At 50.5% G+C, this 27844-nt stretch overlaps 3 protein-coding genes across 9 annotated transcripts; all 3 read right to left on the reverse strand.

Annotated features, from left to right (window-relative positions):
• Positions 1-353: 353 nt before the first annotated feature.
• Positions 354-6754, reverse strand: LOC138815506 (protein ENTREP3). Of its 3 annotated transcripts, none has more exons than XM_070004948.1 (12): positions 5933-6754; positions 5673-5729; positions 5361-5471; positions 5152-5271; positions 4958-5065; positions 3883-4055; positions 3679-3778; positions 3275-3344; positions 2459-3004; positions 1781-1849; positions 1155-1408; positions 354-1073 (listed from the first exon to the last, which is right to left on the reverse strand). In XM_070004948.1, the coding sequence occupies exons 1-12, from the start codon at positions 6155-6157 to the stop codon at positions 900-902; spliced, it is 2007 nt and encodes a 668-aa protein (XP_069861049.1). In that variant the 5' UTR covers positions 6158-6754; the 3' UTR covers positions 354-899. The 3 variants fall into 3 exon arrangements, with proteins under 3 accessions (XP_069861049.1, XP_069861048.1, XP_069861050.1); XM_070004947.1 differs by having other exon boundaries at positions 3883-4058; XM_070004949.1 differs by lacking the exon at positions 5673-5729 and having other exon boundaries at positions 3883-4058.
• Positions 6755-7444: 690 nt separating this feature from the next.
• LOC138815509 (secretory carrier-associated membrane protein 3) lies at positions 7445-12576 on the reverse strand. Its single transcript, XM_070004955.1, has 9 exons — positions 12395-12576; positions 11981-12058; positions 11326-11454; positions 11119-11239; positions 10090-10218; positions 9238-9397; positions 9038-9139; positions 8181-8298; positions 7445-7901 (listed from the first exon to the last, which is right to left on the reverse strand). The coding sequence occupies exons 1-9, from the start codon at positions 12458-12460 to the stop codon at positions 7755-7757; spliced, it is 1050 nt and encodes a 349-aa protein (XP_069861056.1). The 5' UTR covers positions 12461-12576; the 3' UTR covers positions 7445-7754.
• A 451-nt stretch (positions 12577-13027) lies between these two features.
• LOC138815507 (dual specificity protein kinase CLK2) lies at positions 13028-26044 on the reverse strand. Of its 5 annotated transcripts, none has more exons than XM_070004953.1 (13): positions 25941-26044; positions 24004-24173; positions 22403-22628; positions 21636-21720; positions 21215-21281; positions 20922-21038; positions 18313-18479; positions 16991-17085; positions 14791-14920; positions 14614-14696; positions 14379-14458; positions 14106-14196; positions 13028-13561 (listed from the first exon to the last, which is right to left on the reverse strand). In XM_070004953.1, exons 2-13 carry the CDS (start codon positions 24171-24173, stop codon positions 13376-13378), a joined length of 1497 nt encoding a protein of 498 aa, XP_069861054.1. In that variant the 5' UTR covers positions 25941-26044; the 3' UTR covers positions 13028-13375. The 5 variants fall into 5 exon arrangements, with proteins under 5 accessions (XP_069861054.1, XP_069861052.1, XP_069861053.1 ...); XM_070004951.1 differs by having other exon boundaries at positions 21636-21723; XM_070004952.1 differs by having other exon boundaries at positions 22403-22631.
• Between the last annotated feature and the right edge of the window lie 1800 nt (positions 26045-27844).

Below are 27844 nucleotides of genomic sequence, written 5' to 3' on the forward strand. Positions count from 1 at the left end.
ACACACACACACACACACACACACACACACACACACACACACACACACACACACACACACACACACACACACAGTGGAAGGAATAGAGAAAATCTTTTTTTTTTTTTTCTTTCTTTCTTTCTTTTTTTTTTTTCAGTTGTGGCGCTTGAACTCTGGGCCTGGGCGCTGTCCCTCGGCTCTTCAGCTCAAGGCTAGCGCTCTACCACTTGAGCTACAGTGCCACATCCAAATCTTTTGCTATGAAAAGGAGAGCTCCAATGATGTTTCCAGACATAGTATCTTGAGTTTACTTAGTATTAAGGTATCCGCACAAATTTCATTGAGAATAGAAAAAATAAAAACAGTGCAGGAGAGAAGGGGAAAATTGAAATTTATTGAAGGCTTAGTGTTAAGAGCTTACAAACATTCATTTCCACAATGGTTTACAGATGAGGCAATTGGAGTTAAATAACTTGCCCAAAGTCATGCAGCTAGAGGTGGCAGAGCTGAGAGGCCACCCAGAATCTCTGACTCTTCTTGCCTGCCTCTCCAATACATCACCCAGGCACAAGTCTCCCTGTACTTAAACACCAAGACTTGCCTTTGCCCCTGAGATCAGAAAGAGCCACTCTCATGCTGGAGAGAGTTTTTCCGCCTCTGATGCAGAAAGCAGGTGCGTCTCCCCCCACAGCCTGAATACTCATGCAGCACAGGATAGAAGCTCCCATAGTCTGGAGGGGCTGAGGCAAGCAGCAGGAGCCCCCAGAGGTAGGAGGGAAAAGGGACACTTTGGGATGTATACAGCAATTTCTTTTTGTGCCAGCCAGTGCAAGGGAGTGTTGGGGATGCTGGTCCCAACCAGCTGGGGCCCGAGGCTCCAGCCTTCATGTAGATCTGTTCAGTGGGACAAGAAACTCAGGTCAGAGCCCAGTCTCCCTACTGCCTGCATTGAGGCTGAGGCTTTGCGGACGGGTTCCACGTTCCAGCCTGCGGCCAGACAGGAGCCTTCGAAGGGAAGAGCCAGAGCTCAGATCGCCACAGCTGCGAAGGTGGAGGCTCTCACGGCCTGGCCGGCCCCAAGGACTCCGGGGCACCTGGAAAAGAGGGCATTGGTATGACCTAGCCTAAAGTTCTAGGCTTTCCCAGGGATCTTTTCTGTCTCTCCTAATGCTTACTTGCTTATGTCCATGGGCTCCAGTCCCAGTGGGGTCTGGGGACTTTCTGGACATCTGGAGGAACCGAGTGACCAGACCCCGGCCTGGCCAGCTCCCTTTCAGGTCCCCCAGAGAGTGGGCAGGTGCAGGGCCTGAGGGCAGGGGAACCTTCTGGAAGGTGGGCACAGGGCGCCTTTTCTCAGCTGAACGGGCACGAAGCAACTTGGGGGAAGGACAGTGGGCAAGGCGAAAGAGGCAGGCTTCAGAGCAGAGCCCTGCGGAGACAAAGGGAGAAGAGAGTAAAGTAGGGTGCAAGCCAGGTGCGGGTGGCTCACACTTGTAATCCTAGCTTCTCAGGAGGTTGAGATTTGAGGATCATGGTTCAAAGCCAGCCCGGGCAAGGGAAGTCCATGAGACTCTTATCTCCAATTAACTACCAGAAAACCAGAAGTGGCACGGTGGCTCAAGTAATAGAATAGTCACCTTGAGCTGAAGAGCTGAGGTACAGTGCCAGGCCGAGTTCAAGCCCCACAACCAACAAAAAGAATTAAAAAAAGAAAAGAAAAAGAAAAAAGAAAGAAGGGTGCAGAGAGGATCAGGCAGTGCTCCCCACCCCTCACCTTACAGATGCCAACTATACGGCTAACCTGTATCTGCAGAGGAAACAGAGGCAACTTCTTCCTCAAGCACTTTGGTATAAAGGTCCCTGAAGTCAGCTGGAGAGGAGAGATAGGGACTGAGCGGGAGGCCTTTGGGGACACCGCAGGCCCAGAGGAGTTTTCATGGCTTCTACATCTCCATCTCTGCTCATGTCTGCCAGCCACTAAATGGTACAGTGCAGGCAGGCAAGCCTACAGTGCCAGAACCTTCTGAGCTCTGGCACCTCAAGGTAATGACAAGCACTTTCTGTGCTCGTGTCAAGTGTTCCTGTGCCTGATTTTCCTTTCTGTGCTTGTGTCAAGTGTTTGTGTGCCTGACTTTTCTTTCTAAGACTAAGCATGTCTGTCTGTCCCTGCTTGGCTTCTAGGTCAGGTGCAGGGAATGGCTGCAGAGTGTGTGCATTACCTTCCTTCTCAGCGAGTCCACAGCACCATTGAGTGGAGGCGCTGTGATTATACCTGCTCTAAGGCTTGCAGAGGATGGGTTAGTAGCCCAAGGTTGGGAGCTGTGGAACCCATCTCCCCCAGAGGTGATCACTGAAGACATGCATAGCACGCAGGAATGTTCTGCTTCCTTTCTTCCTTCTCAGGGGCCTTGAATCCAGGGCCTCCCTGACCCTCTAATTCCCAGTGCTCCCCCTCCCCTGTACCCAGGGGGTTGCTCACCAGTGTCGTTGGAGGTGGTGATGCCCGGGTCGCTGTGGGACCTTGGCAGCAGCAGCGGTGGCGGGGGAACCGGATGAGGAGGCCGGTGCCCCGGTGGGGTGAGAGAACCTGAGCTATCGCTGAAGCGTCGAGTGGGGGCTCGGGTGGGAGGGGTGGCCCCAGGGCGGCTGCCTCCCCGGGGTACCCGCCGCCTCAGCTCGGGGAAGCAGGGCCCCACCCAGGGCGGCCAGCCCTCCAGCCGGTGACAGCTGCGCGCAGCTGTGGGGGCACCCAGCGGGGGCGGGGCCTCAGGGGCAGAGCAGGAATAGGAGCGGGCCGCCCGTGGGGGGCGTCGAGGCAAGGGGCTGTCCTCGAAGGGGCCTCGCAGGCCGCAGTCCAGGCTGAGGCAGTAGCCGGCGCGGCTGCGCTGGATAGAGCGGAAGAGCACGTAATCAACGGAGCGCACGGAACCCTGCAGCTCCAGCAGGCACGAGTCCTCGGATGGGCTGGAGCCCCCGGGGAGGTCACCGATGGCCGACAGCACCAGAGACCCGCTGTCCATGGACACTGTGGGCGGCAGGGGGCGCTGAATATCAACAGCCCATGGGCCCAGCCAGGCAACTCCTCTTTTCCCAAACCCTAGCCTCTCCCCGGGCCAGTTGCCTCCAGTTTTATCTTGGGGGAAACAAAACACAGATCCAGGGTTCAAGAAGCCACAGCCCTCATCCGTCCCCTACATTACCAGCTTGGCCTTGCTTTCCCCTCCTTTTACTCCCACCCAATCCTGTTGCCCCTGGAAGTCCGGGCCTTGTCCCTTCCTTCTCATTTGCTACTTACCATCTACAATGGAGGCCACTCTCTCACAGATACAGGAGCCATCATGTAGCTGGGGATCAAACAGAGTGGCCTGCAAAAGACACAGGGCAAAGGTCCAGCCCTTCACACTGTCATGGCCATCCCAGGTGCTAGAAACAGCTCTGGAGACCTAGATTCCAGACCAGCTGGGTCACTGCATGCATCACTTAACTTAAAGGGGCCTCGGTTTCCACATCTGTAAGATAGAAATGATAGTTCCTCTCCTACCCATTTCACCAGGCCAAAGGGAAAAAAATCAAAGATGACAGTGTTTGCACTAGTACTCTAGAGACCATGGGACTATTATCCTTATCCAGCAACTACAGCTTGCTCAGCTTTCCAGACTCTACCCCATGCTGCCCAGCCACACCAAGCCCTGTTCTCACCTGGCTGTCTCCTCGTAGCCCCATAACAGCCTCATAAGAAGGGGGGCAATCAGTAGGGTACAAGGGCACGGGGCTGTCCATGGAGCCATTGTATGTGATGCTGGTAGGATGAGGGAGAAGATCAAATCCTGGAAAATAGCTCCTACTTCACAAAGATCCTTTCCCAGCCCCAGTCCCCTTCTCCAGTTCCTTACCCAGCCTCACCTCTGTGCATCTGTTTCTGAGCTGCAGGTATACTCTGGGGGGTAGTAAGGTGGTGGGGGCACAGGCGGTACAAATTCCTCCAAGTCCAACATGGTGTGTAGGAGGGGGGCTGGAGGCGATGACGTACAGGCCAGAGAACCCAGGGGGCCTGAAACTGAGTGCTCAGGGGCCAGCTGCTGGAGGAGGGGGAGACAAACAGGTCTATGAGACTGGTTTCTGGAAATATAGCTCCACCTTGGGTTCCAAACATCCAAGTTCAGGCTGTGGGGCCTGAACTCTGGGTCTGGGCGCTGTCCTTCAGCTCTTCAGCTCAAGGCTAGTGCTCTATCCCTTGAGCTACAGCATCACTCTGGCTTTTTCTGCTTATGTGGTACTAAGGAATTGAACCCAGGGCCTCATGCATGCAACGCAAGCACTCTACCACTGAGCCACCTTCTCAGCCCCCATCTACTTTATTTTTATGGCCCTGACCACTTCATGTTGCTATAGTTGTAACACCTCCTCTCCCATAACTAGTGCCTTAACACCCCTCCCCCCTCCACCCCCGGACTCTGCGCCTTTACCCAGAAATTCCTCTTCTTTACAGCCTCATTGTGTCCAGAGTTGCCACTTGTTTTCTGTTACCACAGGGCTGTCCATCCTTTATGCCGCCTACATCTAGCACCTTCTCTTTTTTTGGGGGGGGGGTCTGGTCATGGGGCCTGAACTCTGGGCCTGGGCGCTGTCCCTCAGCTCTTCAGCTCAAGGCTAGCACTCTACCACTTGAGCCACAGCACCACTTCTGGCTTTTTTTCTTTTTGCTTATGTGGTGCTGAGGAATCGAACCCAGGGCCTCAGGCATGCAAGGCAAGCGCTCTACCACTGAGCCACCTTCCCAGCCCTCTAGGCCCTTCTTGATTCTACCCCAGCCACACTCTCTCTAAAGCCCCCTCTCCTGGTCCTAGACTAGCATCACACACCTCAGAGCAGTTTGCCTTGCTCAGAATCCAAACCTGTAGCTACCACCTCTCCAGGCCCAGTCCCAACACACATCCCTGGTTCTTGCCATAGGGCTTGATCCTAGTTCCCCTCTCACCGTATGCACAAGGTCCAGGGAGAAGATTTGAACACAGCATACAATAGCAGAGAGGGTACAAATTATGGCAGCACAAACTGTGAGCCCACAGACACTGAAAAGCAGGTTCTAGGGAAGGGAAAAAAGTAGAGGAGTGAACGCAGGTAAATCGCACCAAACCCTGCTATGGGAAGGAATAGGGCAGGCACGCTCACCTTGAGGGCCCCTCGGGCTTCATCACAGGTGGAGTTAAGGGCAACTTTCAGTTCCTGTCCTGACTCTGGACAGGGCCGGAGTAGGGGAACAGGAGGACAGCACACACAGACATTTCCGTCCTGAGTGGGAAATAGGGAAAGTGAGGCAGCCAGGGTCATGACCAACTCAAATGTCCTGCATGCTTCCCCAAACCAGCCTCAAATCTCACCATGGAGCAATCTCGAAAGTCCCGGGCCAGCTGAGCATTCTTACAGGAGAGAACAGAGCCAGCCATGCTGAGCATGACACAGAGCACCGAAAGCAAGGAGAAGAAAGAGATCTGGGGGGAAAGAGGGTGCTAATTTAGGGCATGAACTTTCTGAGTACCCCTCTACCACAGATGGAGCCACCCTTTTTCACACACACTTTGTGCCTGTCTGGCACCATCTGGAGAGCCAATTCCCTTCCTGAAGACATAAGTGGGCATCCCCTCTGGTGCTGGGCACTTGCCTCCCAGTGGGCATTGGACCCCTGCACCTACCACTAGAGTGAATGGCCGCTTCCAGGTCACAATGCCAACCACCCCGGAGAACGCCAGCTGGGGACAGAGTGGGCAGAGGCTTAGCCTAGCAGGGGAGGCACCTGAGTGAGCCCCTCGCCACAGGATGCACCCATCCCTGCAAGGAGGGACAGGACCAGGATAGGGAGGAGAGGGGAGGATATAGGCTTATGGCTGGCGAGGAGTGGGGCCTGAGGAGCCTCCCCCACCCCACTACTGTGCACCCTTTGAACCCAACTCACCGAGAACCCAGCCCAAGATGGGCAGGACCTCTTGATGCTCTCGGTGGTGGTGACAGAAGAGGCCACCATGCTGAAGGTTACCACCAGGATGCCCAGGAGGACCTGGGCCAGCCCCAGAGTGAGCAGGGCCTGCAGCCAGGGTCGGTGGAGGCGGAGGTGGGTAAGGCCCCGGGTGCTGGGCCGGCTGGTTAGCGAGCGGCTGGAGTCACTAGGCGAGGGCATCATGCCTGCCACTGGGCTGCCTGCACCGCTCTCGGGCCCCCTTGGCGCTTGGGAGCATCTCAGAGGCGCCCAAGGCCCCGTCCTTTCTCCTCTCCACTCCCCTCGCTCTAGAGCCCACCCCCTGGCTGGGTCCTCTGGGGCATCGCCCAGGGACGCCAGCTGTGGGGGGGGCCAAGGGAGGGGCGTCACGGAGGGACCGCGGGGTGCTCCCTCCCCACCACGGGCACCGGACGGGCACCTTGCCCAGGGTGGCGAGGACGCGGGGACACTGGTTCATCGCATCTCCTTAGGGAAGAGGGGCGCCGAGAAGGGCCGGTGCCAGAGTGAGAAGAGGGCGGCGGTCGGAGCCCAAAGAAGGGTGGGATGGGTAAAGGCGAGAGGGATGGAAAGAAGTCTAGAGAAGAGGGGAGGAGTCGGTAGGGGTGACTCTAGAGGCGCGGTCGGTGTGCCTTCAGGGTGTCCAGTGGGATCCGGGGTGCCTGGTGGGGAGAGGCCGCGGCGCCGCGGCCTCCCGGATCGCCCGCCCCGCTCCCCTCCCCACCATGCTCCGCTCCCCCAGCTCAGGCTGCAGCGGGTCGGGCCGTGGAGGCGGGGGTGGGGACGGACATGAAGCGAAGAGGGGCGTGGCCGCGTGGTGCACCCTGGAAGCTGTAGTTCCACGCAGACCAGAGGGAGGCGGGGTGTTAGGGCGAGGCGAGCCCGAAGCAGGGGCTTTGCCGGAAGCTTGCCCGGACCCCCCTGCCCAGTTGCTAATGATTATTCCAAACCCACTTGTGCCCTGTCCAGCCTCTCGGGCGCTGGCGCAGCGCTCCTGGCACAGGCAGCAGGCTCTTCCACATCATTAAGGGAGAGGAGTGGAGGGCTACACTTCCTGGTGTCTCTACATTTCCGCTCCCAACCAAAGACTTCCTGCTCCGGCTATCTGGTTCTGCCACCCTGTCCCCCACTGCTCACAGGTGACCCTCAAGCCAGGTCCCCCCCCTTTCCCCATTCAGCTTCCAACTCCAGTCTTCCATATTTTTTCTCTTTCATAATTTTTTTTTGGGGGTCCGGTCGTGGGGCCTGAACTCTGGGCCTGGGCACTGTCCCTCAGCTCTTCAGCTCAAGGCTAGTGCTCTACTACTTGAGCCACAGCGCCACTTCCGGCTTTTTTCTTTTTGCTTATGTGGTGCTGAGGAATCGAACCCAGGGCCTCAGGCATGCAAGGCAAGCGCTCTACCACTGAGCCACCTTCCCAGCCCTCTTTCATAATTTTTTAAAGTCCTAGTAAAAATTCAGTAAGCCAGTGAGTTCAGTTACACTTCCTTTTTATTTAAATAACCGAAGCGACAGCCTTGGCACAGCAGAGGGAGGCTCTATTGGGGAGTGTGAGAAATGGCAGCAGTGTGACCTGACGGGAGAGGAAGGGTGAGCAGTCACTGGGTCAAGGTGGACTCCCCACCGCCCCAAGTCAGGTTCAGGAGTCATGACTGTACAACTGGGGGCACTATACAGAAACCATCAAGTAGTGATGTCTCTCCCCAAGTCCCAGAGACCTCAGGGATGGAGGCTATGTCAGGGCCTACATCAAGTGGCCGAGCCAGGGCATCCTGGTAAGGGGTCATGGAGTGCGGAAGGCATTTTCAGCAGCCCCAGCAGCTGCATTAGCAGCTGCAGTTCGAACTGCAGGGTTAGAGAAGACGCCAGCAGCAAATTCTTGCTGGGCCTTCTGAAAGCTGGCACCGGTGCGGCGATACAGGGAGTGAATCTGCAAGAAGAGGGTAGAGATGTTACAGCATAGGCCAGACCCTGGCACCCTGCAACCACAAGACACCCACCACCATTCACCAGCCTGCTGCTCCCACTTTTTCTTCTGGGCTCTGACTATCCAGCGTGCACACACGCACATACACCCATGTACACCCCAAAGGTCCATTAGCTGAGAACCCGCCCCTCAGCCTGGCCTGCCCCTGTTGCTCCTGATGTTCCACTCAGGCCCTAGGGACCCATGAGCTCACCCTTCTGGCCCCACCTTCCAGTCCCTCACCCGCTTCAGCATCACGATTCCCAGTACAGCGATGCCTGTGAATAGCAGGGCAACCAGCAGCATGAACACAGCTACAGCCATGTTGGCCTTCACCTCCACCACAGCAGAAACCCAGCCACTGTGGAGAAAGCATGAGCTGGTGAGCAGAGGCTCCTCACAGCAGGGCTGCCATCCTCACAGTTTCTCTGCTGAGTATGTGGCAAACATGCTGTATTTCCTACCCCTCCCATCAGCGGTTACTCCCCTGCCAGTCTGGCAGCATTCCATGAACCACAATTCCCGCTACCACCACTCTCTTCACAGTTTAGCTCCAGTTTTTGAACCATTAGCTCTTCGCTCTCTTAAGGCCTGCCGGGCAGGCATCCTTACTCCAAACAGACTCTTCTCTATTAAGTCTGCTCCTGTTTCTTCAACTATGGTTATATAACCTCCTCCAGGAAGCCTTCTCAGAGCCACCCTCCGCAGCCTTTCTCCCCTCAATCTCTGCCTATCTAGAGTTGTCTGGTCTGTATTCTAAGTATATTCTGTCTCTCATTAAACTAGCACATCCAAAAGGGCGGGGGGTCTTTTTTATGTGCTGGTACCGAGGCTGCAACTCAGGAACTTGTGCTTTTACTCTCCTTTCTTTGTTCTAGCACTTGAGCCATACCTCCAGTCTGGCTTTTCGTTGGCTAATTAGAGATAGAGGCTCATGCACAGACTTTACTGGCTAGGCCTCCTGAGTAGCTAGGATTATTGGTAAGCCACTGGCATCTGGCACAAATTTCATCTTGCCAGTTAAGTCCTACCCAATACCTGTGCCGGCTTTTCTAGAGGAGTGGAAGGAAAGAATGAGAGCAGATGACAGCCTCACAGACCTGAACCCCCAACCTGGGATGCCAATGGCCTGGAGGACAAAGAATACATCCTGGACGAAGAAAATGAAGAAGAAAACGAAGAAATTGAATGAACTGTCACTCCTGCAAAAAGAAAAAAAAAATGGGGAGTGGGCAGGATTAGAGCTAGAAGATCTGATGTGAGTTCCACCCCAGCCTCCCATCATCCATCCCTCACTTACCGGAAAGCCTTATACATGGGGCGGTACCAGCAGACAAAGGAGCAGGGAGTGAAAAGGAGAACCCAGAGCAGAGAAAGCCCAAAGCCTGAGCCATTGCTGGTCTCCACACAGAAACTGGCCAGGCAGGCGAGGAAGTTCAGGAGAAGAGCCAGAGTGCTGCCTAAAGATAAAGGAGAGAATGGTAGGCTGTTCTGGATTACAATAAAGGCTGCTTCACACGCACAAACAGACATCGCCAATGCTCACCAAAAGTGGCGGCATAAGAAAGGGAACACAAGACAAATAAATGTCATGTCTGATCCCCTAGAAAAGACTTTTAATAAGAGTTAAGAATGTTGTGGGCTAGGAAGGTGGCTCAGTGGTAGAGCACTTGCCTTGCATGCTTGAGGCCCTGGGTTCGATTCCTCAGCACCACATAAGAAAAAAGCCAGAAGTGGCGCTGTGGCTCAAGTGGTAGAGTGCTAGCCTTGAGCTGAAGAGCTGAGGGACAGCACCCATGCCCAGAGTTCAGGCCCCACGACCGGACCCCCCAAAAAAAAAAGAGTTAAGAATGTGTTTATGAGCTGGGTGTGGTAACCTACACCTGTTAATTTCAGCACTTGGGAGGCTGAGGTTTGAGGCCAGTACAGGCTACACAGTGAATTCCAGGCCAGGTGAGACAAAATATATACTTGTTAGCAGGCTGGTAAGTTTCAAATACAGTAGAAGGAGTAATGCAGGAAGATTCCTGGAGAAACTACCCGAATAATCAAATGTGAAAAAGTGAACTATCTGGCTCTCAGTGAGTGTGTTCTGGGGCATTTAAGAAATCTCTATCTATAAATTTTCTCCTAAAGGCCTCTTATCACTCACACATCCAGAGGTAGTACATGGTGGATACTGTCTTCTGAAATTCTTGGGGGATCTCCATGGAGATGTCCTGGAAAAAGCAGGGCTGAACTGGGCAAAAAGAAGGTAGAGGGGGCCAATTGTTCTGTCGACCTGTAAAGTATCAAGAGAGCAGGAAGACCTTAGGAAGGAGGCAATCACTCTCCCTTACTTCTATCACTATCTTTTCAATTCAAAGTCCAAGGAGACAAAGAGTGGAAAAAATAATAGTAATAGCAAATGTTCATTATGATTTGCAAAACCTAAGCACTATGCCAAGAACTCTCAGTATATGACTTTGCTTAAACCTTCACAATAATCATGTCAGATATGATTATTCTTTTTTTTTTTTTTTCTCCTGGTTGGTCATGAGACTTGAACTCAGGCCTGGGCGCTGTCCCTCAGCTCTTTAGCTCAGGGCAAGTGCTCTACCCCTTGAGCCACATGGCTACTTCCGATTTTCTGGTGGTTAACTGGAGATAAAGAGTCTCATGGGGGGCTAGGAAGGTGGCTCAGTGATAGAGCGCTAGCCTTGAGCTGAAGAGCTGAGGGACAGCACCCAAGCCCAGAGTTCAGGCTCCATGACCGGACCCCACCCCCACCCCCTAAAAAAAAAGTCTCATGGACTTTCCTGCCCAGGCTGGCTTTGAACTGTGATCCTCTGATTTCAGCTTTCCGAATAGCTAGAATTATGGGCATGAGCCACTAATGCCGATATTCTCATTTTACAAATAAAAAAATTGAGGTGCTCAAGATTAGGTAACCAAGGAAGAGTCTGGGAACATAGCTCAGTGGCATTAGCCCTTACCTAGTATGTATAAGGTCCTAGATTAGATCTCTAGCACTGTAAGTAAATAACAAAGAAATTTCCCAGAAGCACATGGCTAATAAACAGTATTTCCACAATGCAAGCTCAATAGTCTAAATGTACAGATCTTAGTATTTTTTTTTTTTTTTTTTTGCTTTTTCCAAACTCATATATGCTTTTCCTTACCCTACCAAGAGTTCACTTACTGGCTGTGCCCCCCAGGGCAACATGTTGAAGCTCTCGCTCTCTTCGGTCCAACTCCTCTGCTTTCCTGTTGAGTTCCTCCTGTTTCTTTAACAACTCAGCTGTGGCTGCTGCAGCTGAAGCCTACCAAGCATGAACAGAGGGATGAGTAAGTCTCTGGCTTCATGACTGGTCCCTCTCCCAAGCCCCCACCTGCACACACCCTTCACCTGAGTGCTGTAGGAGCCATAGTTCTTGGGTTCCTTGGGGCTGAGCTTTCTGGAGGGCTGCAAGGAGGGAGCTGAGGGTGGTGGTAATGGAGCAGGGGCTGGGGCAGGAAGCTCATAAGGAGGTGGGGGCTGTTGGGAAAAAGGCCTTAGAGATTGTCTGGTCCCTAGGACACAGGAATCTAGTGTCTCTTGGGAAATTGTTAGAACCACAATTCAGGACATAAGGCAGCAGTCTTTGTTCCAGTTACAAAGCTAGTTTCTTTGATCCCCATTCCAATTCTTAGCAAGAACTGAAAATACTTATTTCCATATCCAATTCTTAACTTGTTAAGCCCACCATTTTCCTATTTCAATGGGTCCAACAGACTTCTATTCCTTGCATCTACCTGCCCCAATCTTAAGTTTCTTCAAGGAAGTCTTTCCAGAGAACTGGTTCACACCTTGCCCTCTGGCCCTCTCCAGACTGTTAGAGCTTAATTCAGATGACCCCTAAGCCCCCGAGTCCTTAAGATTAGGTATACCAGGTCAGACTAGTATCTCTCTGGGAGCTTCAACCACGGTTTTTCCTCAGCATGCAGGAAATACTCAGTACCCAGACTGGGCTTACTGGCACATTCTCCCCATTCTGGCTCGTCTGTCCTCTCCAGCAGCTTACCTCGCGGTTCTCAAAAGGGTTGTAGACATCAAGCGTGGCATACTGAGTGCTGGGTCGGTGCTGAATCACAGCTGGGTCCTGAGAGCAGAGACCTGACCTGAGCTCAGCTGGCATTCAATCCCTCCCACAACCTAGGAGGACTCCTCCTAAACTGCCCCTGGCTCCAAGTACTGCACTTTTGGAGCCACGTTGTGGTCCCAACATTTGCTTCCACGTCTGTCACATCTCACTTCCACTACCAGCTCCTTACAGGACAGGGCCCGCCCCCGGTGCTCGCCGGTCGGGAGTCACCATCACCCCCCACGTGCCGGCACTTCGATAGATTAAGGTGACGAGTGTGAACCGTAGTTTGCCCGACCCGACACAACGGAGACACATGAATCCGACTGGCTAAAGGAGGCCTTCGCAAGTCACCTGAAAAGGGTTGTCAAGTTCGCCCGACTCGGCGAAAGGGTTCCCGCCGTCTCTGCTCTGAGCCATGTTTGCAACGGAGGACTGGGCCAGTCCCTACCCTCCACGCCCCTGCCGCGGCAGTGGCTCTCCAAGCGCTCTCTGTCCGCCCGGCTCCCAGTGCACCGATTGGCTAAATCGACCGGAAGGACTACAAGAAGCCTCGCAGCAGCTGGTCGCGCCTGCGTCTTAGCGAGATGGAAGACCCTCACGTGACACGCCCAGGCCCGCCTCAGCAGCTAAAGTCCGCACTTGCTCACGTGACAGCACTCCGTCAACGAACTACATTTCCCAGGTAGTCTCGCGCAGGAACCCTGACCACGCTAGTGTCCCAAAATGCAAGTTGGGCGAGTTCCACCCTCTGCGGGTCTCGAAAAGCCCAGGATTTGCAGCCTAACGACTATTAGGCAGGCCCCTTTCCCAGCCCTCACTACCCCAGGTAAGAAAAATGCTATCCTATAACCTCTCTCCAAGTTAGCCTCCAAGAAATGCGATCCTACCCTTTGGGACCTCTAGGACAGGCTAAACTGCTGTACCTGCTCTAGCTCATTCTGGAGGGTAACAGGGATTCCTCTCAAACCCAAACTCAGCCAGGGATGGGGGTCAGATGAAGCACGTCATTTTATTTCACAAACACTGTACAAAATTCCTTATAAAACATGGGATAGATGCCACCTGGTTACCTCAATCTGCCCCCATCCAACTACCTTTGGGGGAGGCAATTGAGGGTGGGAAGTGTATGGATGAATAGCATTATGTACAAGGCAAGGGTTGAAGTGATTGGTACAAGTTCTGTCATATTTACACTACTTCACATATTCACAGGAATATAGGGAGCCAGGAGGGAATGAGCTCCGGCTCTGTTCTCTTGTATAAAAAAGCACCAGTGTCCTGGACTGGGCACCCACTGCTGTAAGTGATGCAGGGGGGCCCAGGGTCTCATTGTCACCGACTGATATCCCGACTGGAGTCCCACAACTTGGGATTAGGTGGCTCAGTCCGAAGGCGGGCGAAGAACGGATGTTGAAGGGCTTCACCTAAGGTCAGCCGCTTAGTAGGTTCATACTCTAGCATACTTTCAATCAGATCGAAGAGCTGGTGGTGTTCCTCTGCCTCTGAGGTCAGATACCGCTGGTGGGGGGAGGGGAGGGAGCAGGAAAAAGGTGAGGCAGGATGCCTTATACACTCTGCCTCTTTCTTCTTCAAGTCCCTACTCTTCAATCCTGGCAAAAGAATCAATGCTTTGCTTGCCTTACCAAGACCATACCATGACCAATGTTCCTGGTATCATACCTCAACCTATCTTCCCATTAGCACAATTACTCCTTCATATTCTTTGGACGTTCTTCCTACTTGTATATCCTTGTCAACATCAGGAATTCTTTAGCTCATTAAAATATAAGCAAGCTTTGCAAAAGTAGTTTATTCTTTCCTGCCTGACCTAAAGAATCCAGGACATTGCTTTGATCTCTTGTAGTCTGAAGGTTAGGCTGTCTAACCTTTTCCTCCATATTAAAACCACTCCTTGTCTTTTATTGACCAAAAAATGTCTTCTTTCAGTTTTCCTCCCCTCCTTTCCTAACACTCTGCTGTGGAGTACATTCCAAAAGCAAACCAACTTAAGAAGAAAGTGACTTTAGATGGTCGGGCACTATTGATCCCCAGCCTGGCTCACCCGCAAAGGTTTGCAATTCTCACGAACGTAGCGGCCAGCTGATGTGTTCTCATCCCAATCCAAGCGGCCCCGGTAAAAATATTTCTGTTTTCTGGAGGGGAAGGGAAGGTTGAGGAATCAGATGGTTCCCCTCGTTATAGGATATTTCCCTTATTTCCACATGTAAATGTAAATGGGTAAGATTTGTTGAGGAAAAATAAAAAATTATGTGAAACTGACCAGTTCTGTGGAAACAAAATAAAAAGGGTTAACTCCCTTCTGCTCAAGGTTCACCTTGTCTTTCGGATCATCCGAGAAGGGATGGGACCCAGAATCCTTTCCATCATGGCTAGATGTTCTCTGTTGTCATGTGTCTGGGAAACAAAAGACAGAACTATGGGTCTGAATAGAGACTGCTGAGGACTAGCTGCCAGTTGGGCAACATGGAAGAGTGAGCAGGCATGTCCTCAGCAAGCACAAAGAAACTGGGCAGAAAAATGCCAGGCAGTCAAGATACCCAACCACTTACCTGGAAGAGAGTAAAGCCAACGTAGTACTCAAAAATGATACAGCCTATGCTCCATACATCACAAGGCTGAGACCAGCCCAACTCTGGGTAGGAATGGGAAGGAAAAAGTGTTAGGAGTTTTAGGGGACACCACCCTCATACCACCTCACACATTTGGACAACCCTGCCCTCCCTTACCAAGGATAACCTCAGGTGCTCGGTAATGGCGAGTGGAGACAATGGTACTATGATGCTCATGGTCAAAGGTGGCACTGCCAAAGTCTACCACCCGCACAGCTGTGCTCTTCACACTGCGCTCATCTCGCTTCTAGGAGCAAAACAGGAAGGGAATGAACCTCTGCACTACATACTAAGACTCTACCAGCATTCTCTAAGGTACTCCTGAGGCTTAAAAAAGCAATGGTGGCTTGACACCAGTGGTTTTCACCTATAACCCTACCTACTCAGGAGGTTGAGGTAAGAGAGCTGAGGATGGAGGTACAAAGCCAGTCTGGGCAGGGAAGTCCTTAGGACTCAATCTCTAAACTATCCAGCAAAAAGCCAAGTTGGAGGTATGCCTTAAGTGGGAGAGCATCAAACAAAAAGCAGAGCAATGTCAAAAGCCCAGAGTTCAAACTCCAGTATCAGCAATTAAATAAACAAAGCCAAGTGAGGTGCCGGTGGCTCACACCTGTAATCCTAGCTACTCAGGAGGCTAATCTCTGAGGATCACGGTTCAAAGCCAGCCCCAGCAGGAAAGTCCAGGAAAGGCTGTGAGAGAGACTTTTATGTCCAAAAAACCAGAAATGGCTCTGTGGCTCAAGTGGTAGAGCGCTAGCCGTGAGTTGAAGAGCTGAGGGACAGTGCCCAGGCCCAGAGTTCAAGTCCAACAGACTCCCCCCCCCCAAAAAATCAATCATGGCTTGCCTCAAAACTGCTGGGAAAAATCTAGTTTACAGTGTTACTTTAGTACTTTTAGGGGTGGGAGAGTAGATTAAAGGATGATTATGGAATAGCTTGCCAGTCTCTAATACAGAAAGACTATATACTCAAGAGAAGTTTTTCTGAAACATGTAGGAAAGGGGTCAAGTGGTAGAGAGCAGGTTAAGCTTTTGAATCTCCAGTTATTCAAGGGAGCTGCGCTTTCCTATGTCACAGAAATACACACACAGGGGCTGGGAATATGACTTAGTGGTAGAGTGCTTGCCTAAGCATGCATGAAGCCCTAGGTTTGATTCCTTAGTACCACATAAAAAGAAATACACACACACACACCCTTTTTGTTGTTGTTGTTATTGTTGGTAGTGGGGCCTGAGCTCTGGGCCTGGGCGCTGTCCCTCAGCTTTTCAGCTCAAGGCTAGAGCTCTACCACTTGAGCCATAGCTCCAGTTCTGGCATTTTGTTTTATGTGGTACTAAGGAATCAAACCCAGGGTTTCAAGCATACTAGGCAAGCACTCTACCACTAGGGCACATTTCCAGCCGTGGCCACATCTGTTCCTTTTTTTTTTTTTGGGGGGTCTGGTTGTGGGGCCTGAACTCTGGGCCTGGGCGCTGTCCCTCAGCTCTTCAGCTCAAGGCTAGCGCTCTACCACTTGAGCCACAGTGCCACTTCCTGCTTTTTTCATTTTGCTTATGTGGTGCTGAAGAATCGAACCCAGGGCCTCAGGCATGCAAGGCAAGCGCTCTACCACTGAGCCACCTTCCCAGCCCCCCACATCTGTTTCTTAAGAAGCATTCTCGGTCTATTCAAAATGTTACACTTTCTCTCCTGATTTTCATCTTCTTAAATCTTTCCCTTTCACCCTATCTAATACTTTAGCTTTAACAAGCTGGAACCAGACAGGAAGAAAATATGATAGAAAGAAATAAAAAGAGGGCTGGGGGCTGGCACTTATAATCCTAGCTACTTAGGAGGCTGAGATCTGAGGATCACCATTCAAAGCCAGTCGAGGCAGGAAAGTCCATAAGACTCTTTATCTCCAATAAACCACTAGAAAACCGGAAGTGGCGCTGTGTCTCAAGGGGTAGAGCGCTCACCTTGAGCTGAAGAGTACAGGACATCACCCAAGCCATAGTTCAAGCCCCGTGACCAACAAAAAAATAATAAATAAAAAGGAGGCTGGGAAGGTGGCACAGTGGTAGCGTGCTTGCCTTGCAATGCATGAGGCCCTGGGTTCGATTCCTCAGCACCACATAAGAGAACAAGCCAGAAGTAGAGCTGTGGCTCAAATGATTAAGAACGCTGTCCTTGAGCTAAAGAGCTGAGAGACAGCGCCCAGGCCCAGAGTTCAAGCCGCAATGACCACCACCAACAACAAAAGGTTCAAACAGAAAGCAAAACTCATGTGGCCCAGCTGCCTGCCCCCATGAGCATTCTGAGAATTTTATCATCTTACCTTCTCTAGATTGTAGGTGAGCTCGTAGTCTGAATTCACAAAGAGAATATTTTCTGGTTTGAGGTCCGTATGTGTCAACTTGTTGTCATGAAGGACTGTAGGGGAGAAGGCCAGGTAAGACTTGGTCCAGGTGGTCAGAGCAAACTGATACCAAGCTGACCACAGGCTAAACACTCAGAGGCACAACATTACTGGAGGGTGCTTCCTGTGCTATATAAACCAAGTGAAATCTGGGCACCGGTAACTCACACCTGTAATCCAGGATGCTGAGAGCTGAGGATCCTGGTTCAAAGTCAGCACGGGCACAAAAGTCCGTGAGACTCTCATCTCCAATAAACCACTCAGAAAACTGAAAGTGGTTAAGTGCTAGCCTTGAGCTGAAGAGGGACAGCACCCAGGCCCAGAGCTCAAGCTCCAGGACAGACCAAAGAACAAACCAAACAAACAAAACCTAAAGTGACCCTAGTTTCTATTCCTCAGCACCACAAACACAGAAAAAGTCAGAAGTGGTGCTGTGGCTCAAGTGGTAAAGCACTCGCCTCAAGCTGAAGAGCTGAGGGACAGTTCCCAGGCCCATAGTTCAGGCCCCACGACTGAGGAAAAAAAAGATTTTTTTTCTTTCAGAATGTAAGATCCTCCAGAGCAGGGACAATATTTTCTGTACGTTCTATTGTGTCCAATAGATTGTAAATGCTCAATAAATATTGATGATTGGAGGCAAAAAAAAACCTAAAGTGAAATGTTTGGCCTAAGTAGGCCTGCTGTGACTAAGGTTTACATATAAATATGTATCTCACTTATGGAAAAAAGGTAAGAGTAGTATAGGTAGGTAGTTCTTTTGTTTTTAAATTCTGACCTTGGTTTGCATTTCTGCAGACTCAATTATGTGAAACTGCATTTCTGTGAAGATTCAGGAAGTCTATACTTGGCTGGACTTCCTATATCTGGCCCCTGAGCTGAACTATTTCTTTCACATCCATAACTACTTTGCCATGAATAGAGAGCATCTAATCTCAAACAAAGGTAAATCTCTAGTCCACATTTTCTCACAGAAGAGAGGAGAAAGAAATACAAGGTAATTAAGTGCTTTGATTTCACAGGCTCTTTCCCAGCTCATGCTAGGTTGGATGTGGAATAAGAGTAATCACCATGAATGAAGATGTCATTCAAGGAGTTAAGTCAGAAGAGATGCAGGATGACAGTGAATAAAAACCATGCAGCTAAGTTGATCAGTTAGGGGCTTGCCCAGTACACAGGTAGACAGAAATGGAGTGCAATGAACAGAAGGGCTTCCCAAGTCCTCTTTGGCCCACCCCACTCACACTTGACGGCCTGGCACAGCTGGAAGGCCATGTGGTGCACTTGGTGGATGGGGTATGGCAGGTAGTTGTTGTCTTTGAGGAAATCAAAGGTGCTAAGGCCCAGAAGCTCAAAGGAGATACACATGTGGCCATGGTAGTCAAACCAGTCAAACATCTGGACACAGAGGCTGGGAAGAGAGAGAGGAGGAAGCAGGATGTTTAATGAGCATCCAAATGAATAATTATTTACTCTACATACTGTGTAAAAACATGCTGGCTAATAATCCTAACAAAATTCAGTTCAACTAGAGAATAGCCTCTCTGGCACATGCAAAAACGATACTAGTTGGGCTGGGAAGGTGGCTCAGTGGTAGAGCGCTTGCCTTGCATGCCTGAGGCCCTTGGTTCGATTCCTCAGCACCACATAAGCAAAAAGAAAAAAGCCGGAAGTGGCACTGCGGCTCAAGTGGTAGAGTGCTAGCCTTGAGCTGAAGCTGAAGAGCTGAAGGACAGCGCCCAGGCCCAGAGTTCAGGCCCCAACACCGGGAAACAAACAAACAAAAAAAGATACTAGTTGAAAAACTTCCAAACATTTTTTGCAACATTTTAAATAATTTGAAAAGTATATGCTAGACTGGAGGTAGTGGTCTACTCCTATAGTCTCAGCACTTGGGAGGCTAAGACAAGAGTATTACAAGTTCAAAATGGAGAAGGTAAGCCAGAGATACATAGAGACACTGTCTCAAAAAAAACAGCTAGCCAGGCGCCGGTGGCTCACGCCTGTAATCCTAGCTACTCAGGACGCGGAGATTTGAGGATCGCGGTTCAAAGCCAACCCAGGCAGGAAAGTCCGTGAAACTCTTATCTCCAATAAACCACCAGAAAACCATAAGTGGCGCTGCAGCTCAAGTGGTAGAGCACTAGCCTTGAGCTGAAGAGCTGAGGTACAGCGCTCAGGCCCAGAGTTCAAGGCCCACGACTGACCAAAAAAACGAAACAAAACAGCTAGCCTGGGGCTGGTGGCTCATGCCTGTAACCCTAGCTACTCAGGAGGCTGAGATCTGAAGATCACTGTTCAAAGCCAGCCCGGGCAGCAAAGTCTGTGAGACTCTTATCTCCAATAAACCACTAGAAAACTGGGAGTGGTGCTGTGGCTCAAGCTCAGAGCGCTCGCCTTGAGCTGAAGAGCGCAGAGACAGCACCAAAGCCCAGAGTTCAAGCCCCACGACTGAAAAAAAAGAAAAAAAAAAAAAGCTAATACTGGTGGCTCAAACCTGTAATCCTGGGCTGGGAAGGTGGCTCAGTGGTAGAGCGCTTGCCTTGCATGCCTGAGGCCCTGGGTTCGATTCCTCAGCACCACATAAGCAAAAAAGAAAAAAGCCGGAAGTGGCGCTGTGACTCAAGTGGTAGAGCTCTAGCCTTGAGCTGAAGAGCTGAGGGACAGCGCCCAGGCCCAGAGTTCAGGCCCCATGACCAGACCCCAAAAACAAACAAACAAAAAAACAAAAAAACCTGTAATCCTAGCTATTCAGGAGGATGAGATTTGAGGACCCCAGTTCAAAGCTAGCCCAGACAGTGAAGTCCATGACACTCTCATCTCTAACCACCAAAAAGGTGGGAGTGGAGCTGTGGCTCAAAGTAGTAGAGGGCTAGCCTTGAGCACTAAAGCTCAGGGAGAATGCCTAGGCCCTGAGTTCAACCCCCAGGACCATCTCCCACTTCACATCCCCAAAAATTCACTGTTATGTGAGATGGTTCATCCTATAATCCTGTAAGATGGACTTGGGACCCCTATTCAAGGCCAGTCTGGGCATAAAATCTGGGCATTACTGGGGTTTGAACTCAGGACCTGTGCTTGCTAGGCAAGTGCTCTACTAACTGAATCATACCTGCCTAGCTCTTTATTATTTTGGAGACAATCTTATGGATTTTTCTGCTCATGCTGGGTTCAAATGATGATCCTCTGGATCATAGGCTTCCTTAGTAGCTAGTTGTATGCCACTGGTGCCAGGCTCTGTGTGTATGTGCACGCGCACGTGCGCACGCGCGCATTAAGTACTAGGTCTTATATTTAGTGGGACTCCAGCTCGAGCTCAGCTTTCACTCAAAGCTGGTACTCTTACCACCTGAGCCATGCCTACAGTTCTGACTTTTGCTGGTTAACTGAAGGTGAATCTCTCAGATTTGTCGCCCCAGGCTGGCTTGGAACTGCCATCCTCAGATCTTACCTCCTTGAGTAGCCAGGATTATAGATGGGAGCCACTAGTGCCTAACAAACTTTTACATTACGGAACTAGGCCCTTGAACATTCTAGGCAAGTGCTCTACCCCTGAGCTAAATCACTAGTCCAAATTCACATTATGGTTAGAAAGACAGGTGCTCTGCCACAGGATTATGTCTGAGGTATTATCTCCATATCCTGATCAAGAGCCAAACCGCAATATTCTAAAAACAAGAGGAATACATTAGAGAATGTCACAAGGCCTCCATTCCTACCCTGATGTTCTACTACTCTAAGATGGCTAATAAAAAATGAATGGATGAGAACATGGAGACTCCTCTGCCTGCCTAACCCATCTTTCCTGCAGAGTTGCAACTTAGCATCTTCACATAGCCCTTTGCTTGCTTACTTCTTGTTGTCAGGGTCCTTTTCATTGATCTTCTCTAGCACATTGATTTCAAGTCGAGCTGCTTCTTTGTACTTCTCCACATTCTTAATAATCTTCAAGGCAACTCGAGCCCCTCCCCTGTAGGTTGGGCAGAGAAAGTTCTGTTGGGTTCTCAAGAATATCTCAGATTGAATGGGGTATTATGTGGGGACTAAGAAATCCTGCCTTTGGCTAATCAAACACAAGTCCTAGCTACCTCCACCCTCTCTTCACCTAGCAAGTGTGAAGAAGGAACAGGTCTTTCAATCAGTTACCTGCGATGATCAACACACTGTACAACTCGGCCAAAGGTCCCCTCTCCTAAGGTGCTAATAATTTCATCTGAAATGAAAGAGAGCAGGGTCGGGGAGAGGGAGGGAGAAAAGGGGGAAGGGGGTGAGCTGAATTGGAAGGAAAAAAAAGGGTATAGCATCCTGGGGTGAGGAGATGAAGGGAACAGATACAGATGGTCACAGGGGAAGAAAACCCCTGCATGATTCCCACCACCTTTAAACCCAGGGGCCATGAGAGCTGGGAGTGGACAACAGAGGTCAATTCTCAACAGCAACTCAAACCACCCAGATGAACAACACCACTGAGAAAAGGCAAAAGAGGCTGTGACTTGGGTTGGCTTGGGACGTTAGGATGGCTATGGGACCATTAAAGGCTATAGGATTGTTACGATTTGGCTTGTACATCGCTCTTGTAGCCAGTCCCCGACGTGGTAGATGAGGTGGCCCTCAGCGTCGTCCTCTACACTCTTGGCTCTCCGGCTGCTGTGCTGCTGTCGGGGGGCGGGGGGGATCGGAGCAAGCCAGGTGTCGGAGCGGGGGCCGGAGGGAGGCGGGGTGGGTGGTGGAGGGGCCACCGGTCACAGGCGCCCAGCCAGGGGGGACAGACGATGATGGGGGACAGTGGAAGGGAACACGTCAGATGCAGTAAGGCGGATCCGTGTGAGAAGAGAGAGTGGCGCACAATCCCAAGTCCCCAAACCCAAAACGGGAACAGGGAGAGGCTTGGGCAGAGCAGAGAAGTGATGTTGTTGCCAGTGTCACCCATAACCCCATGCTCTACACAAAGCCCTTTCAGGCAGGCGTAAGTCTTCCCTTGCCCCCACCCAAGCTCGCCTGTGAGGGGCCGTGGAGCCCAGGGCTTGGGAGAAGAAGTTCACAAACAAGGTCCCCATCAAAAAGTGGTGGCCTCCAGGGCAGAGGAGCTGCTCCCAACACAGTTAAGCCCAACATGCCAGGGAAGGCACAATGGGCTTCATGCCCATCCATCTCCAAATTGGACTCCAAGGCCCTTCAAGAGTCAGAGAGCTTCTAAGAGGGTAGGCAGACTCAGAACCCACTTCAACATTCATGCCCTAATGCTCAGCTGAAAACAAGGATGTTTCTCACTTACCAGGGTCCCAGAGGGCCTGAAGAAGAGTGGGGAGAGAAAGGGCCTGGGCTGACACTCACCGAAGACGAGTGGCTGAACGTCCGGCTGTGCCTCCTCCGCCGTCTGTGCTTCCTCCGGCTGCTTCGCTGGCTGCGGTAACTGCTGTTCTCTCGATGATACTCATAGGAATGCCGATAGTCTGTGTCATAGTAGGCCTCTCCCCGATCCCGACTGTAGTCATTCCGCCTATAGCTGCCACAGTATCGCCGGTCATATACCCTCCGGTCAGGTGAACGGTCATCATAGCTGCTGATGGATAACAAACTCCCATCAGGTATACCTGTTCAAGCCACATTCTCTGCCATACCATGGTGAGGAGGTTCTGCCTCACTAAAGAATAAGAACCAGAGGTATAAGGTGAGGAGGTAGGGAGGATTCCTATACCAGCACATTACCTAGGCCTCCAAAAAGGGATTTGCAAATAGGTTTCAATAGTGTAGGGATTATCACCTTCACCTTATAAAAATGGTATCTGTGGAGCCTGCCTCCCCCACCCCCCTCTTTTTGCTGGTTGGTCATAGGGCTTGAACTTTGGGCCTGAGCACTGTCCCTCAGCTCTTCAGCTCAAGGCTAGCACTCTACCACTTGAGCTTTTGAACCGAGATTCTCAGATCTCAGCCTCCGGAGGAGCTAGGATTACAGGTGTGAGCTACCACTCTGGGCTGAGCCACTCCCTTTTGGATGTCCACTTCTTCTCTCATGTGATACAAAGAAACAAAGGGCTAGTTTGTTCTTCAGCATTCCTAACTAAAACCCAGCCTTGCTCTACCTACTCCATCCTTTCAATGAACATTCCACTAAATTATTTAAATCAAACAGACCTAGCTTTCTCTTACATACTAGCTCATTAGCGACCTCTAGTGCCCAGTCTTTGTATATACTTTCCCACTACCGGAAGACAGTTCTCACAGTTGACTCATACTTGTCCTCAAGACAAGCTCAGATGTCCCTTTTTGCCAATACTGTGGCTTAAATTCAGGATCTGGGCACTGTCACTGAGTTTCTCTGCTCAAGGCTTTGAGTCACAGCTCTACTTCTAGTTCTCTGTTGGTTAACTGGAGATAAGAGTCTCACAGCTCATGCCTGTAATCCTTGCTACTCAGGAGGCTGAGATCTGAGGATTGTGGTTCAAAAGCCAGCCCAGGCAGGAAAACCATGAGACTCTTATCTCCAATTAACCACCAGAAAACTGGAAGTGGCACTGTGGCTTCAGTGGTAGAGCACTTGCCTTGAGCTGAGGGACAGGGCCCAGGCAGAAGTTCAAACCCCACAACAACAACAAAAAGGTTTCATGGGGACTTTTTTGCCCAGTCTCGTTTTGAACTCAGAGCCTTAGGTTTCAGCCTTCTGAGTAGCTAGGGTTACAGGCATAAGACACCAGACTTGGGCCAATTTGGTTTCTTGAGACAGGATTTCACTATACAGTTCAGGCTGGCTTCAAATTCTGATCCTCTTGCCTTAGTCAGCCTCCCCAGTGCTGAGATTACAGAAGTGTGCCAATAATTCAGCTTTGTTATACAACTTGTTATCCACTGCCAATTGTTTAACCCAGTGTCCTTAGCATGGAACCAATAAATGGTCAAGTTAGTGCCTACAGTCAGCCCTCTTCTTGAGGTCTCACCTTCGGGAACGAACATGGTAGCTATCCTCCCGCCTGCGCCGCCTTGTCCGATCACTGCTACTTGACCAGGAGCGACTTCTTCGTCGTTTATGCTTTCGGCTTCGATACTGTTCATGGTAACTCCCTCGGCTGCCTCTCTCTGAGGAGTGGTACCTTCGGGGATGAGGCATCTGGAAGGAAAGGATAAGTGAAAATGGTAGGGAAAATTCTTGAGTTTCTCAAAATCTCCTCCGAGGAGTGGCTGTTTCCAAAGGTTCTGACAAGCTGCTTTCTGATCTTTAATGTCTACTTCTGTTACTTTTTTTTTTCTTGCTGGGACTATACAGTCACTTACAAATTTTGTTTGCAAACTCTAGAAAGTCCCTTGAGTTCAACTGTTCTACATTTATTTTCTTCAAACTACTCTACTTTCATCCTCTTCAAATATGGGTCCATGAAAACTTTCATGTCTGAGCCACAGATCATTAGAGGTGAGGGAATGTGGCTGATGCAGATGGCCAGTTTGTCCCTGCTACAACCTCAGATATGCAACTCTGTCATCATGAGTTCTTCACAACAGAATAAAGCTTTAGTTTACACAGCTATGTTTTACAGTCATTAACAGTACATCTTGATTATCATAGCCCCAAGGGCAAGAATTTAGTTCTCCAGAAATGTATGTATAAAACAAATACTAAATACTAGCATATTCTAGGGGTTTAAGTCTGTCCCTCTCATAGCTGTGACCAAATCCATCATGAGAGGTTTTAGTATAGTCAATTTTCCACTTAGCCCTTCCCTTACTATATTTATGAATTTGAGAATAAATGGTTTTAAACTAATGTCAGCACTACTTGGCTGAGAGTTGAGCAGCTCAAGTTAATGGCATAGGAAATAGTATGATCCACAAATCTGTTTTTCCCCTCAAGGAATGAAATTGGAGAGAAATCAGTCACAACCATGGAAAAGAACAGGACAGATGAAAAAGGTCCAGAGACAGACACATTGGTGAGGGAAAGGAAGAATCAAATGTGGAAAAGTTTTGACTTCATAGCCGGGCGCCCATGGCTCACTCCTGTAATCCTAGCTACTCAGGGGGGAGATCTGAGGATCCAGCTTCAAAGCCAGTCTGGGCAGCAAGAATGTCAGTGAGACTCCAGTTAACCACCAGAAAACCGGAAGTTGTGCTGTGGCTCAATGGTAGAGCACTAGGCTTGAACTGAAGAGCTCAGGGACAGTGCCTAGGCCCTGAGTTCAAGCCCCACGACCAATTATTAAAAAAAAAAGAAAGAAAGAAAATTGACTTCAACATCTGGCTCCCATTCTGGGCAACTTCTTCCCAACCTCTTCAAATTGGGGAGGATGATAATTTGACACAATCTTGTTCAAATAGAGCTGGAAGGAAACCAAGAAAATGGAAGCACAAGATTTTTCTAGGTAATCCAACGCTGATGAGCATAACTATATAAATGCCATTTTACAAAGAACACACTGCCATTGAAGACACTCACAGGGCCTTTGCAGGAAAAACACAACATCTCTAGGCTACCTTTTTCAACTTCTAAGCCTTCTCACGGCCTCCATTCCTATCCAGAGACACCGAATTCGGTCCTAGCATCAAATTCTTCCAGCAAGCTTCAAGTGATACTTCTCAGGCTAGGATTGGACTACTTAGCCCAACTTCAATACCAGGTTCTTTTGCATCTCTCGAGCAACTCCTATGCCTACCTCATCACCCTTTCTCTTACTTTGGTCCCTCCCAAGTTTTCCATGCTTTCTCAAGTACACCTAAGGCATGCCGACCTCCTTCATCTTCTTACTCTGAGCTCCGCAAAGTTCAACCCTCCTCCGCTCCTAATCTCGCCTCCATCACTTGCCCCCAATCCAATCCTACCCCGCCCGCCCCACGGTCGCCATTTTTCCGCGCGGTGCCGTGGTCCGTATGTCCGCGCGCTCACCGTTCTGGCGGCGAGGCCCGTGCGCTTGTCCCACAGGAAGTCCGTGATGGCGGCGGCACAGCGGCCGGAGTCCCGGCACCCCCGCGGCAACGAAGTGCGGCTCCACCCCCCCCAACCCGGGACCCTAGGACCTCCCGCCCCGTTCCCGGGCTCCGTTCCAGTCCCGCCCGACCCGGCTCCGTCCCCGCCCCCAGGATCCGCTTGGCGCCGCTCGCACCGCCCCCGCCCGGGGCCCGATCCCAGTTCGATCTCCGGCTCTGGCCTCTCTGCTCCGCCGCCGCCGCCGTGAGCGAGCACGCACGCACGCACGCACGTCCTGCGTCGCTTCCCAGCTACCCCTAGGCTCCGCCCCCAGGGTACCGTGCTCTACCACGTGCTCAGCTAGCTCCGGGGCCTGGACCAGTCAGAGTCCCTGGGGTGCTGAGGGCGGAAGTTCGAGGGGGCAGGGATGGGCCAGGGGCGCGCCGGATCAGTCTGCCAGTCAGCTCTTACCCCTTGTGTCTTTTTCCATCCTGACGCACTTTTCGCCTTTTGGTTCAAATATCTGTGATTTACTTATTTCGTTCTGGAGGTTTAGAAGAAAGGATTGTCGTTATTAGTCACTGTTTGGGAAACCTGACTATGGACATACTTGGTGCTCTCTGATTCTCCAAACATAGCCTAAAAAGAACCTGGGCAAAGAGTCTCCTACCTTTTGTCCTGAAGGAAACTTGAGCCTGGGGGGCGGGGGGTGTGGAGAAGAAGAGAAGGGAACAATCTGGGCCTGTTGTAACCCATTTGAGAACTGTGTTTTGAGACTTAAAAAATGTATAAACTAGGACTGGGAATGTGGCTTAGTATCCGGAAATTGTAACATATTTTTATAAACAGGTGGACACAGGGTGGAGCCTTAATCATTGGCAAGCTGACTCAGACCTTAGAATACTTATTTACAATAAACTGTTGTAAGGTGAGAAAATGGAAAAGCCACATTTTTGAGATGTCAGATCTTAAGAGTCTTTATTAAAAGGCTAGCAACTGCCTGGTAGACTCCTGTCTCAAAGACCAGCAGCCAGTAAATACACTTAGCACGGTTTAAAAAAAAAAAACAAAAAACTGGCATAAAGGCCAGAGAGGAAAGAAAGAACAAAAATGCCAATAAACCAATACAGCTCCAATGGAGATCTGAATTTGGACACCATGGTGACCAGAGAAGAACCAGGAGATAGAAGACAGGATATGAACATGGAGACAAGTGGCATAGCATCCTGGCTCCTGAGATGGACCAGGCCTAAATAGGGTCGGGTTAGGGGGCAGGGCCACAGGAAATTCCCAGGCCCAGGTACTAGACTGACAGGTTTAGTAAACGATCAGCCAGTGCTTTCACCTTCCCCCACCATGAATACAAGATGCCAGACCCTATCATCCTCCACATGGCCAAGATGGTGCTGGCCACATCTATTTCAAAACTACCAAAAAAGCCAAAAGCGGAGCTGTGACTCAAAGTGGTACAGTGCTAGTCTTGAGCAAAAGAGCTCAGGGGAGCCAGGCACTGGTGGTTCACGCTTGTAATCCTAGCTACTCAGGAGGCTGAGATCTGAGGATCGAGGTTCAAAGCCAACCCTGGGCAGGAAAAACACTCTACCATTAAGCCATATTCCCAGCCCCCTTTGTTTTGTTTTGTTTTGTTTTTTTATGGGTATTAGGGATTGAACTCAGGACCTGGGTAAGGTCCCTAGGCTTTTTTGTTCAAGGCTAACCCTGTACCACAGCCCCACTTCTAGCTTTTAGGTGGTTAATTGGAAATAAGAGCCTCCTGGAATTTCCTTCTTGGCTTTGCTTCAAACCAGATCTCAGCTGTTGCCTGATGGAGGTGAGCTTTAGTGAAGCTTCCTTTTATTTATTTATGTATTTATTTTGTTGGT

The sequence above is a fragment of the Dipodomys merriami genome, unplaced genomic scaffold (assembly GCF_024711535.1).
Source record: "Dipodomys merriami isolate MVZ:Mamm:240054 unplaced genomic scaffold, mDipMer1.0.p SCAF_644, whole genome shotgun sequence".
Taxonomy (NCBI): domain Eukaryota; kingdom Metazoa; phylum Chordata; class Mammalia; order Rodentia; family Heteromyidae; genus Dipodomys; species Dipodomys merriami.

Bases quoted from the DNA above. Each gene is read 5' to 3' on its own strand.
- LOC138815506 (XM_070004947.1), bottom strand. From the start codon at position 6,157: ATGATGCCCTCGCCTAGTGACTCCAGCCGCTCGCTAACCAGCCGGCCC. The intron at 4,059-4,957 runs GTGAGAGGGGAA...CCCCTCCTCCAG, and splicing joins CCCTGGACCTTGTGCATACG to CAGCTGGCCCCTGAGCACTC. The intron at 3,779-3,882 runs GTGAGGCTGGGT...TCATCCTACCAG, and splicing joins TCAGAAACAGATGCACAGAG to CATCACATACAATGGCTCCA.
- LOC138815509 (XM_070004955.1), bottom strand. From the start codon at position 12,460: ATGGCTCAGAGCAGAGACGGCGGGAACCCTTTCGCCGAGTCGGGCGAA. The intron at 11,455-11,980 runs GTAAGCTGCTGG...TTTTCCCAACAG, and splicing joins ACCCTTTTGAGAACCGCGAG to CCCCCACCTCCTTATGAGCT. The intron at 9,140-9,237 runs GTAAGTGAGGGA...TTCTTTTTGCAG, and splicing joins CCCATGTATAAGGCTTTCCG to GAGTGACAGTTCATTCAATT.
- LOC138815507 (XM_070004950.1), bottom strand. From the start codon at position 24,173: ATGCCTCATCCCCGAAGGTACCACTCCTCAGAGAGAGGCAGCCGAGGG. The intron at 21,282-21,635 runs GTACAAGCCAAA...CTTTCATTTCAG, and splicing joins GGACTGGCTACAAGAGCGAT to ATGAAATTATTAGCACCTTA. The intron at 14,697-14,790 runs GTAAGGGAGGGC...ATTCCTACCCAG, and splicing joins AGCACCTGAGGTTATCCTTG to AGTTGGGCTGGTCTCAGCCT.